Genomic DNA, 13,673 nt, shown 5'->3' with positions numbered 1-13,673 from the left:
TACGAATTAAAATTAATTGGGTGCACTAGGAATAAGTAAGAATAAATAATTATAAATAATATAAAAACTGTTTCTGAAATTACAAATACAGTATAATACAAGAGAGAAATAAAAATTGATATTTAAGTGAGTAGCTCAAGAATTAAGAAGTGCATATAAGGCAATTTGAACACGTATCCTCGATTAGAGCACTGAGGTCTTTGTTTCTAATATTCTTTCTAAAGTTACCGATGGTCAGTCTATAAACAAACAAACAAACAAACAAACAAACGCGAAAACTAGGAAACACGAAAATAAGATATTACCAACAAACAAGCCAACTCGAAACTAAATTGTGAAGTCAATAAACAATCAAAGAAGCAACTAGTCACTGTCTGTCCTTATTATTAACAATTTTTTGTTTTTGCTTTTCAGAGTGACTCCAGCTTGTGCGCTTACTTTTATGGTGTACGAAAACGTAATTCACGCTCATATGCCGCCCAGTTAGCATCGAGGGAATAAAATAATAAAATATAAAATGCCCGAGCAGTCTGAACGATGCCCTTTATACCTCTAATGTCCCAACTGGACCCTTAGTTTGAAAAAAAGGATTTAGTTGAAAGTGGCCATCGTTCAGGAAAAATCTAGAAATGGGTGCATACTTTTTTACCGCAGTTTTAATATTAAAGAACAGCTACAATTGATAAGAAAAGAGGTGAAAAACGCTCAAGGGACATTGCAATGGAGCTGGAATTTCATCCGGTTTGATGCAACAACAAGCCTTATTGCTTGATGCATGTTCTTATTGGGCGTTCCTTGGTTACATGGTTGATTAACAACTTGAGTCTGGTATGGTCGACTCAGGCTGAATGTTATCAATCTTGACATTGAACGATCTTTGGAATGCCTCTAAATTAGTATTACTAGTAAAGTGTTGTACATGATATACTTCATTCCGCGCGACATCACTCGAGTGAGTGTGGAGTCACGTGTACTATAGTACTACAGTTGTATAGCAAGAATACAATTGGTAATAAAAAAGGAGAAAATCCGTGAAAAAAAAAAAAAAAATCACGCGCAGCTTGCACTCTCCCCTTCCAAAACGCAAGAACGACAGAAAACAAACAAAAAAATCTAGCTGTAAAGAAGATATTTTGACCGAAAATTGTTAACCTCGTGCCCCTCAACCCCCATGATTTCTACAACATGAAACAATCTGTGTAGAAATACTTGTACTTGTAAGGCCCAACATTGAGGCATCACCCCACTAATAATATAATATTGTTTTTAATAAACCTTTTTTCGCTTGGGCGGTTTGTTTTCCCATTACAGACCACGTGATATTCTCTAGAGAATTGTTCTTTTATCCGTCTAAAAATTATTTATTTACATACGCGGGAAAATTTGAAAATTTGAAAGGAATAATTCTCAAGGGTATCATCACATGGTCTGAAATGGGGCAACAAACCGCCCAGTCGGAAAAGGTCTAGTGCTAAGTAAATTTCTTCTGTAGTTCCATTTGCTTGTTTTTCGGGTGCCCGGGCCTGTTAATAATCGCAAAGAAAAAAAGACCAATGAAAGTAAACGTATTCAGCTGTCACTCAATGTCTAGGTTTTACAGTAAGGGCATTTGTAACTGGATTAGTCGGTGCTGCAGTAACGGGCGTCACAATGCCCCGGGTTACCGAACCTGTAGATGTAGTAGGAGCTGCAGTTCTTTACTTTAATCCGGAACCAGTTTTCACAACAGAGTTGAAACTTGCGCACGCAGACTTTTCTTAGGACTGTACCTTCAGCCACTGTGGGATGATCTTCACTCAACCAGACAGGGAAGTTTCCATCACATCTGTCCATCGACGGACATGTGGTCACCATTTTTGTGCCTGCAGCTCCTTGGAAGCGGTACCAGCCATCGAGTGTCGCGTCACATTTGAAGTTTACTGTCACGTAGTCATATTTTCTTTCTGCATCTGTCAGATTTTGGTAATGTTGCCAGTGACATACATCAACTAAAGGAAGTACACAAATGTGTAAATAAATATGTGATAAACAGAAAGACATTTGAACAATTATGAAAAAGTGACTCAATGAAATATGCTTTAGCGTGCATTATAGGGTTGCTCGATGCGCAGTCAAGAGAAACTCTAGCGTCTTTAATGCTCTCCGATTTTTCGTTTGGCGTATGAAATACATAAAAGAACTAAATTTCCATTGGTGTAAATCACGTGAAATAGGAAGAGGTGTACTAATAGAACAGTTTCGTATTCTCGGTATTGGACTGCAACTGCAATCATGGACAAATTGTTTTGGAAAATAATCATAACAGTACTACCTACAGAACGAGTGTCAGCACCCCCTTGTATTGGACTAAAGTGCTATGTCAACATTACACAGGGGTAGGGAGGGGCAAAATGGGAAAGAGTGACGATTCTGACGCTTGTGACCATGGTTGTAGCTTGCAATGGAGGTTCGTGTGGGGGGATATCATCAAAAGGAGATTAATGTCATTTGTATTTGAAAATACTACCCGCATTAGCCGCAGTCACAAGCTACCATCGTGGACAAAGTCTTGGGACAAATTTGCACTTTTGGGGCTTTTCCTCACACGCCAGACGCGAATACTACTTCATCTGCCTAACCTCGCCCCCCATCCCCCATACAATGTTGAAAACTACTAGCTGCAATTTCTTCTGATTTTCAACATCGTGTTGGGTGGGGAGGGGGGACAAACTTTAGTTCTAAAACACAGATAATTCGTTACATACATAAGTGTCCCAAGGACTTTGGTCCACGATTCTAGTTCCAGTCCAACACCGAGAATACAAAAATGGCCAATTCAGGTGTGTCTTACACACAATGGGGGATGAAGCGGATAGCAACTACTCACGGACAGGTTGTAACTAATTTTTAAGCGACGTAAGGATACTCAAGTTATGAACCAAATTACATTGCACCTTCACAGATTACACCGTTCTTTACGAATCCATCTTTGCACTGGCAATTGTACGATCCATACGTATTACTGCACGTAGAGTCAGCAACGGCAGCGCATGGGTCGTTCTGTGCAGCACACTCATCGATATCTGGGAGATAGAATGTGATATAATAGTTATGTTTATGTGATATCTGCGTTTCCACCCCAAGGGTTTATGAAATTGACTCTGTGTGTTAAGAATTGTGAGTCATGCTGTTTTTTTTTTTTTTCTTACTCGTACAGGCCCAACCGTAGCAAGGGAGGGATGGGTGGCCAGAAGCACCCTCTGGGTTTTCGTTGTAGTAAGACATGGAAAGTTCATTTTATGCATAATGATATCTCTTGCCTTGCTTAAAAATTCGTCCAAGATAAGTTGTTGTTTTTCTCTGTTGTTATGACGTTATGTGACGTCATATAGCCGGCCATCTTGGATCCACTAACTTGGATTTCAAAATTATTTTCTCAGAAATAACACACAAACTGCGGTGACAAACATGACAATAAAACGCATGCTGGAAAACAAAATTCATTTAACTTGGCGTTTCGTATGTTTCGACATACATCTTCAGAAGTGACCGTTTAGAAGGGGAGTAACAACTGAATTTTAGATAAGTAATTAACAATAACAATGACAGAAGCTGGGAAAACTTTGCACATTAAAAGATGCAAACTAATAACGGCAAAGTGTTTCACTGCTAACATTATCATGTAGGGAAGGTTTCAGCTCTCTAAATAGTAGAGTCTCCTTTATCTTGGAATGTGTATCTGATAGATCTTTTGCTAATACCTCAAAGTGGTCCCTTTTAAGTTGTGACCAGTTGACGTGACGTGATTGCGGATGCGGAAACAACGAAAAGTGAGCGTGCGGATGAGGTTTACTTTGTATTTCCTAGGTGTGAAGAAGTCCCATTTTCTGTACAGGCCGGTAAAGGTCTTCTTTCGGTGAGTAGATGTTGACAAAGTATGACTGCGGTGTTTGATGAGGATATCCAGGAAATAGATTGTACTGTTCTCTTCTAATTCAACGGCGAATTTGATATTTGCGTGACGGCAGTTATAGTAGTGTAGAAACTGAGTTGCTATGTTTTACTGTAGAACAAGGTGAAGGTATCGTCAACGTATCGAAACCGGATGTAAGGGCGAGCGTTGTTGTTAAAAACCCTTTTCTCTTCAAAATGACACATTAAGATATTGGCTAAAACAGGACCTGAAGGAAAGCCCGTTGCCACACCGTCAATTTGGCGTTTTATTGTCATGTTTGTCACCGGAGTTTTTAGGTTATTTCTTATTAAGCTAAGATGGCCAAAGAAAAGGAGTATTGTCTCAGAAGGTCGGTATAAAATCGTACGTTGTGGAAAAAATTAGTCCAAATAATGATAGTGAAATGATACTAATTCTGCAATGTTGTCGAAGAAAACAAGAGAAAAGGAATTCTGTTATAGACGACCCAACAGACCATTTCAGAATTACTATACCTTTTGCCTCTTTCTCAAAGGGAGTCTTGGTGCCCACCCTTTCGCATGCAAGTTAAATTCGTTTTCATCTGAACGGTTGTGTTCCAGGCCTCGTTTTACTCCAACTTGGAAATGGCCCATTTGACCTAAACCTGTCTATATAGCTTGACCTGAATATCTCTGGTAATGTCAAATGGCGTGAAAAAACACACGACAAACTAAAATTTTGAAAAAAGGATGAATGAATTGACACTGAAAAAAATTCTAACAAAAATCCAAAGGCCAAAAGTTGTAGGCCTTTTGTTAAGCATAAGTGCTAATTTCAGCGCACTTTCTTACAGGGTACTTTCTAAATAAAATAAGTACAGTTCATAGTACGTAACCTGGTGATCCACTAAATTCTGTTTCAGCAAATAACCTATAACTTGTGATCATTAATTATTTGAACATTACATTATTGGTCTCACCTGTGCAGTTGTGTCCATCTCCAGTATATCCTGGATTACACGTACAGTTGTATGAACCATGAGTATTAACACAGTCAGCGTTGGCATGACACTTGCGCGAAGCTGAAGTGCATTCGTCAACATCTGAAAAAAGAAAGCGACAACAACGAAATATTTACCTCGTGTTTTATGCAGACTAATGATCTCAACTCCAAACTGCTTTTGGTTCTTTTTGGTTAAAGGGTCTCATTATAGAAGACGGTTTTCGTTTATGTTGTATTATCCTTCAGTTTTAAGCTAGAGTATTCTAAAACTACACCAAAAACTGAATAAGTAGTCAATAACGTTTTTATACAAGAAATGGTAATGCTTAACTTTTAATCGCGTGTTAGCGTCATCCGGCTTACGAAAAACCCAACCCAGGACGCTAATTGGATTTTGGTAACTCATGGCATGGGGGAACGAGGGAAATACGACTCAATAACTTAAAGGTTAATTAAATCATGGAAATAACAGTCGATATTGTGAGAAGATAACCATTGTCCCGAAGCTGTGATAATACATTGGCGAGATGAAAGTAGCAATGTATGTTGACAGACAGATGTACATTTTAGGACACTGGCTGGTTGTTTCTTTGCAGGAAAACTTCACCGATGATACCATAACGTAAACTGTCTCACCCTCTGTACAATCCTGACCCTTGAATTCAGGAGAACACAAACATCGATATCCTTTGTTAGTAAATCCCGCCTGGCACGTACCGTTGTTCTGACACGGTTTCTCTCCACAGGCATTCTTAGCCAAGAAGAAAGAAAGATAAAATTTTGGGTTAAATTCTCATTTTATTCCCAAATTAACTCCGCTTAGTTCCTATGAAAACCTAAAGACAGACAGACAGACCACCTTTATTGATGCACGACATCGTAATGACTCGATTTAGCGCCCGGGGTGCTTTTTTTTTGGTAGCTCAAGGGAGGGCGTTTATTCGAGAAGTCCGCTTATTCAGGATAGGGCGCTCATTTCTTTCTTGAGAAACAGGCGAATGTTCAAAACAAAACTTTCGCACGGTATTTATTAACAGAAACTGTAACAGTAACAAATATACGATAAATGTTCAGTTAACGTGAGGGAATTTTCATCATTTCGACGCCACTTACGTGTCACTTACGGTACATCAGTAGGTAAATAAAAGCTTTCTGGTGCGGCGTCTTCGACGTCCGATTCGGTGATCTCGAAAAAGAATCCTTGTCGCGTGAAAATAAAATAATTGCTCACCGTAAAGGAACGGAATGTTAGCGCTTGTGGGAATAGGGGCGCTTACTAGTTAATAAAAACACATTCAAAGTGGGGCGCCAATTCGAAAGGAGGCGCTTATTGGAAGGAGGGCGCTAAATCGAATCATTATGGGGTAATGCATAATAAAATTAAAATAAAGTAAAATTAAATTAAACTTCGTACAAAGTTTATACATGATAGATACAGTTCATCTAAAATTCTACTCACATAAGATTTTACAAACTGAATGGGATTATTAATTAACCAATTTTGCTATTAATTAAGCTAAGCACATCAGGAAAGTTGATCTTTCGCTCAGCTACTTCATATTTTCCGCTCTTTGATGGCTTCAGATGAATTTGATTATAAACCTAATTTGATTAGAAACCACACACTAACCTTTGATCCACGATAAATGTAATTTTGCATTGACTTTAGATCACTAGGGTATTCAAAGTGAGTTGAATTATTCAGTTCACAATTAGTGATCGCCGGGGACCTTAATTCCATGTTATAACTGACACAGTTGGGTTCCATAAAGCAGAGAGCTCCGCAGAAGTCTTTGAAAACGGACTCAACGGTTTTTATTACGTGGTTAATAAGTCGTTTGCCTTGAAACGAGAGCGCGGATCGGAACTCCAGTTGACGGCACGGGTCTGTTGAGCAAAGAGTCAGATGATCGATAATTATCATTAGAATTCAGTTTGATTTTCTTGAATACATACAGTAACCACTCCCATACAAGTGATTCGTTTTAAGAGATGTTCCTCCTCCAAGATGATGTCTTATTAAGGAATATGCCCACCCCCCCCCCCTCTTAGGTGGGGTCATCTTATGTGACCCCTTTTAGACTGGGCCTTATCATGTATCGCGTCAGGGACTCCCCGGTTGATGCCTCCACCGGGGGTACCCACTGAGGAAGTGGAGTGTTCCCCAGAACCCTTCCAATACGGCTTAACGGTTTTCATCACGTTAGCCATAAGTCGTTTTCCAAGCATGAAACGATAGCTGGCTCAGACTGAATTCCAGTTTGCGGCAGGGTTCTGTCAAGAGACAGATTGTCGAAAACTGCCATTGAAATTTGAATTTGCTGTAATCATGATAGCCGCGAGCTACTATGCCAAGAACAGGAGACAATATAGCGTCTTTAGTTACTTAAATGTCTTAAACAACATGGCGGAAATCCATGAAAAGATCGAAAGGCACGATGGTTCACTGGTGCTTACGTTGCCGGAAGTGCATTCGAAGTACTTATCTTGGCATTTGCTGAATACGTATAGGTAGTGGCAGGAATGCTAGTGCAGTGAAGGATTTTGACCTCAAGTTTACATTGGAGTCAAAAGGCTCCCCTTATTTTTTAGGAATATTTTTCTTTTGTATGAGGCTACTCCTTCCTGAGTGGTACCTAAGTGTCTTAACAGAGGGACTGCCGAGGAAACATGCTTTTTATATTCCTTGGAGAACTGCATATTTGGCGATCTCGTGCGATGAATAAATCAATTACAATCAACTACAATATTTTTTGTTGCGACAGTTGATAGAATTGCTAATGCATGGAACAAGGTGTTTAGATCCTCTGATGTTTTAAGAGAGTATCCACGTAATTATTCGATTTTTACGAAGTACTGTTTTTCAATGTGTTTTAACAATGTAGTGATCATATGAACCCGGTTTCCGAGATCTCGCTTCGCCACTATTTTCTTCGTAAAAATTTCGATTTGCTCGTATGAGAAGCCGGGCTGGCCCGGTTACAACCGAGATCTCGGCAGCCGGCCGGGCTGGAAATCGTTCCCATATGAGCACTCTAAGGACCTCTCCATATGAGCCCGGTAACCGGGACGAATTTTGTTGTCTGTTCATACGGGAAATTTCAGCCCGGTCGACCGAGATGAAATCCAAAGAAACGCAACCAAAATGGTAGAACATAAACTTGTATCGTTCGCGGCGGTCCTAGCTTTGTGGACTCTTGTAACTTTACTAATAAAGCTAATTCGCATACTCCTAAAGTGGAAATACATACGTACAAGACAAAAAGTATGCCATGTTGGGAAAGCGAAGCCATTTTGTCCAGAAAGCTTCTTCCCGGTTACCCGGGCCGGCTGAAGTGTTCATATGCGAAAATTTTCATCCCGGTTTCCGAGATCTCGGTCGCAAAAACCGATATCTCGGTCAACGGGCCAGCCCGGCTTCTCTTATTAACACATCGAAATTTTTACAAAGGAAAGAGTGGCGAGGTGAGATCCCGGAAACCAAGCCAGCCCGGTTGACCGGGCTCATATGAAAAGGCTCTTAGACTACTCTAGCCCGGTTACCAGGACAAAACATTTTCAACTGTACACGACCCCACGCGGTTTCACACGTGTTCAAGTTACACCTCAGGAAGCTGAATGTGTGTATACCCAGTTCTATAGCCCACAAAGCCAGCAAGAACCAAGTGGAAACTTTTAATAACAAAAATAAGTATCTCAAGACTGAAGTGATCAGTGTAGTGATTAGTCTTTGCAAACACAACTTTAACCCACCAAATGGAAATAACACCAGTTTTTAAACTCTCAGCTGGACAAAGAAGTTGAACTCAAATTTCAATACTTATTGTTCTGCTGTTATTTCTATTCTTTGTTTATATTATTGTAGTAGTTCATAGATAAATCTTGTTAATTAGTTGAAATTTACTTTTTTTATCACAATATGGAACTATTAAGCTAAAAATTAGTTAACACTTCCACTCGCGAGATCTAAAAGCTAATTCTCCTAACTGATGACCACACATTAGCTTTGCTTCTCGGGAAAATCTGGTATTATATGAGAACAATATCCACTACGTGATAGCCCCTCTACTTGACAATGTATCCAAATTGTAATAAAAATTTATCATGTGACCAAGTGACCACTTCTGGGAACAGGGTTATGTAGTTCACATTTGATTTGTTTTAGATTTGTTCAAGAATATTAACTAGGTCAGCACCGTAGATCCTGTGTGTAGCCCTACCCTTCCGCTTCCCAAAATGAAACAGAAGGATGCTCCTTCCTGCCATTTCCAGTGCTCCTTGAGGCTGGGTACAGGTAGTACTCATAAACCACAGTTAGAGTTTAAAGGATCTTTAAATGATGTTGCTGTCAATGACATTTTATTTAGTTTAAACTTACGTGTTGCAACAAGCAAGTTAAAGTTTGAGTTCCAAATCAAAGACCATTCATTACTAGGTCTGTGAGCTTTCTCCTGAAAACAATCCCTTTTCCTACGTCACAAGAGTAAACTGGATAAGGAATGTTCTTAAACTGCACTTAATTCTCCTTCATAAGTTCAATTTGAGTCATGACTAAATCCTCATCGATGTTTACATTATGTTTCTCACAATAATTGTGCAATACAAAACATACATAAATAATTGTTGGGAGAACCTCAAGCTTGGAGTCCACTTTTGTAGTGAGAATGGACCATCTTGCCTCGAGTCGCCCAAAAGCACATTCGATTTGGTTTTTAGCGGAACACAGCATGTTAAAAATGACTTGTTTCGAGTTGCTATTACATGCGTCGTACTCTTTCATGCGGAAAGGAAGCAGTAGGTATGCTGGATCACCAATGAGATAATTCGGTATTTGAACACTTCCCTTAACTAGAGTTTGCAATGCACTTGGGAATTTGCTGCTTCTTAGTTTGGTATAGATAGAGGACTTGAATTGGCAAAATCTTTTGTATCATGCACACTTCCTGGCCACCTGCACTCATTCAACATCTATAATGGAACCTTTGTAGTCACATACAGCCTCTACACTTAATGAAAAGAATTGTTTGTAGCAGAAAAAAATCTTGTGAGTTCTCTGATGGGCATTCAATTGGAAGATGAGTCCCATCAATGCAACTAAAAGCTTGTGTCATTCCAAATTTTGCTTAAAACTGCTACTTTCTCCCTCATGCTTTCTTCATTCTCTGGAAGATGGAGATATTTTGGGCCAAGATAGTTTGGAATAGCCTGACAAACCTCACTTATAGCAGCTAATGCAGTGTTGAGTGCTATTTCAAAACTATTAATCGTTCTCAGAGATCCGGTATCTTTTAAAAAATACAATGCAACTGCCACCTTTTTTTTCCGCGCACAGTGCCCTGTGATAAGGTGACTTTGGCCTGATGAAATGTAAGGCCTTAGCTCCGATACTAAGTTCACAAAACAAGCCCTCGACATTCGAAAGTTTTCTTCCAACCTCATCTTCAGGTTCTACTCCGATCCAGATGTTTTTCCACCACAAATCAGTTCGACCAGGTTTGTGCCAACAACTTCGCTTACTTCGCTTATATTGAGCCTTGCCTGCCGTATTTTTCACAGCAGAAGAAAGCCATTCAGCTGTAGCAACATAGCAACCGGATAGCTGACAACGCGAAGGTACGAACAATACAACTGTAGGTGGCGCCCTGTTTTGTTTACCGATTTGAATTTCGCGCTGACACTCGTTCTCAGAGTCTTAAGGTGCGCCGGATTCCCGCGGGTATTTCTTTCATCTCAGTAATTGGGATGAAATTCCCTATATGAACACAAGACAAAATCCATTCCGCTAACGGGCCAGCCCGGCAACCGGGCTCATATGAAGAGGTATTGGCTCCGGCTGGGGTATTTGCGTCAAAGAACTGGAAATTTGACTAATGTTCGCTTGAATGACGAAATTTCACTTTCTAATGATAAATATTCAGTATCAATAATTAATTTCAGGCAGACACGAATAATTATAATATGTACGGTTTGTTTCTTTAATAGAATTTGACAACATGTTCCGTGTTTCTATCAAGTTATAGAAACACGAATGTAAGTTTGGGAGAAAGAGAAATGTTCTGGGAACGTGAGTCGACTCGTGTTTCTACACTAAAATCGATAGAAACATGAGGGATATTTTTCTGTTATTTTTAGCAAATTCCGCGACAAAGAAAAAAAAAAAAGAAAACAACTTGTTTACTTTGATCATCCAAAGGTAAATTCTCTTTGCTCGGATCATCATTACGTCAACAGCTCCTGCTATTTCTGTGGCAGTTCTATCGAGTTTCAGTTTAAATCTGCTAGTGTTCTATCACGAATGCCATTACGATACTCACTCTCTATTGAGAAAAATTGTTCAATAGAAACACGATTTTAAACCAAACAGCCTGTTTATTTTATATGAGCTATTTTCTAAACGAAATTGAAACGTTTTACTTTGGTAGTTTGAAATTAACCAGCACATATCTCAAGTTTATTAAGTGCAGTTGGACCAGGCTAATTCGAACTGGGTTATTTCGAATTCTCTGTTATTCCAAACTCGAAACAATTTTCCTTGGATTTGTCCCTCACTCATTTACTATCTGTTATTTCGAACTCTCGCTGTCTCGAACTATTTTTCGTTTCCCCTGGGATTCGTACAAGAGGGTATACATTTTGAAAACAGAATGTAGCTCGGCTAGAAGTTTGGACCATTCTCTCTATTTTCTTCGATACGAAAGTTTAAATGTAGCAGTTAGAGGCTGAATAGAATTGAAACTGATATTTGGTGTCGTAATGAAAGAAAAGTACACATTTATCATTCTAGCGGGGCGATTCACTTGCCCTTGCCACACGCGGTTTGCTAATGAACGTGAAGGACACCGGATAATAATTACGTCACTATTGATAACAAGATGGGTTCCTTATATCAAGGACCTATTTATTCCATTACATTAACAGCAACGAATTTTAGAAAGAATGTTCCCTTCAAAGGTGTATTATATTTAATAGAGTACTATAAATTCAAGAAATTGATTCGCTAATGACTTCCAAGGAATTATTTTAAACAGCGGGTACCTTTACAGACAAGATGCAATAAAGGTGATTATGATATTACTGAAATAAATTTCGAAATTTTTTCTTCTCCAAATATCCGAACAAAGGCATTTCCTGATTTTCGAGGATATCTGCAGAACATGGAAATGGAATTTTAAGTAATAATAATTACAAAGTCGGACCTAACCGTTCCTTTTGATTTCAAACAAAAATATTACTGAATTTTTTGGCGTGATGAAAAGCACCCGGTCACCTTGTGCTTGATTTGCTATTTGAAGCTTTTCTGCCGGACAACATTATTTTTAAGATAAATAAGACTTTTTTACAACCATCACAGGCGAAAGGAACCTTCACCTGTCCCCTGGCGCCAAGTTGGCGAGTGGGGCCTCGAAAGGAACAAACCAACCAAAAAATAGCCTACTCACCTTCGCAATTCACTTCTGCCGTCAGTTTACACAACAGGAAGACAATAAGTGTGCTGTAGTCCATGTTGAAAATTACATTGATAGTCTTGTCGCGAGAGATAAACCTCCGACTAGTACATCAATGATAAATATTAGCTCGCGTGGAGAGCTCCACGAATTAACTGAAGCGTCGGTTTAAAACAGAATCCACGAGAAAACTGAAAACGACGACAAGACGAACGAGTCTTAATGCCGTGCACTTAAGTTTGAACTAATAAAGCTGTTGTTTTGACAAGCATGCCACATCTTGCTGAGAAGTTCATTTCAAGCCTCCGTTTTGTTATGTATTGTTAATGAGGTTCGCTTTGTTTCGATGTTTCGGTTAGGATTTTGTAAAACAGGCTCCTGGATGGCTGGAGACGACAGGGTTAATTAAAAGACGGGAAGCTTAAAATAAACGTTTTGAGACAAGGTTATCAAGACGCAGTTGGTGGGAGAGAAGAGGGAATTGAAAATGCCTAAATTGCATAAAATAGAAGATCATTGTGATCGTTTTGCGAAGCCCAAGGTTTAAATAATTAAAATTTCCTTAACTGGTTAGAACACATACCGTTTTAAGGACGGTGCCTACTAAATGTAAAGGTGTTTGCGCCAGGTTAGGACCACGTGAAAAAAAGTAAATCTTTGTAACACGCATTTTTTCAAGATAATTAGCCTTGAATCTCAACGAAATGTTGACATCAACAATTTTCTTAAAGAAGAAGGAAATGATATTTCTTTACAGATTTCCTTAGAAAAGCAAACCCATTTATAAAGATCTTAAAACTGCATGGTAAATGGTAATATAAAAACCACAGTTTGGTATGTTTTTATCAACAAAATCGTTGCAAGAGCGCTTTTAGGGCCTCTGGCAGCCTTCCTCTGGTTCAGCTACAATACAGTCTAAATACCTTTTGCTCACAACCAGAAACTAATCACGAGTTGAATAGGCTTGCCACTTCCATTTCATAAGAAAAATGTAGGGGTAGCCACGCGCTTTTTAAAGTTATTCATCTTTTTTGAAAACTTTTACGGTGTTCATTGCATTTTTTCCTGTCACCTCCCCAGTAAGTAAACCATTTGCGTATCTCGCACTTGTTTTGCGCGCGCACTACGCCATCTGCACGAATATGTTTACAGTTGAATTTCAGTATAATTTCTTGACAGATAACAGCTAGTTTTTCAGCTGGAAGGCGTTAATAGTAAGTGGTTAGGGATGTGCTGCTATTTTGGTGTTCCTGATTTAAGTACAAGTTCATTAAACTTGATTTGGCCACAGTAGAAAAATATTGCTTTTATTTTTGTCTTTTACTTGGTAT

General features: G+C 39.0%; 1 protein-coding gene and 2 pseudogenes across 1 annotated transcript; 1 reads left to right on the top strand and 2 right to left on the bottom strand.

The window, feature by feature from the left end:
• Nucleotides 1–487, top strand: part of LOC149104557 (solute carrier family 25 member 32-like) — a 45,565-nt pseudogene extending 45,078 nt beyond the window's left edge.
• A 118-nt stretch (nt 488–605) lies between these two features.
• LOC149104556 (uromodulin-like) lies at nt 606–6,821 on the bottom strand. The gene is made up of 5 exons (XM_089270900.1): nt 6,528–6,821; nt 5,534–5,648; nt 4,875–4,997; nt 2,934–3,062; nt 606–1,988 (listed from the first exon to the last, which is right to left on the bottom strand). The coding sequence occupies exons 1-5, from the start codon at nt 6,819–6,821 to the stop codon at nt 1,621–1,623; spliced, it is 1,029 nt and encodes a 342-aa protein (XP_089127026.1). The 3' UTR covers nt 606–1,620.
• Nucleotides 6,822–9,413: 2,592 nt separating this feature from the next.
• LOC149104555 (uncharacterized) lies at nt 9,414–12,400 on the bottom strand (annotated as a pseudogene).
• Between the last annotated feature and the right edge of the window lie 1,273 nt (nt 12,401–13,673).

The sequence above is a fragment of the Orbicella faveolata genome, unplaced genomic scaffold (assembly GCF_042242905.1).
Source record: "Orbicella faveolata isolate gen_17 unplaced genomic scaffold, um_ofav_v1 contig_34, whole genome shotgun sequence".
NCBI classification, from domain to species: Eukaryota; Metazoa; Cnidaria; class Anthozoa; order Scleractinia; family Merulinidae; genus Orbicella; species Orbicella faveolata.
Note: the sequence above shows the minus strand (reverse complement) of the source record. Positions and strands in the feature narration are given on the sequence as shown.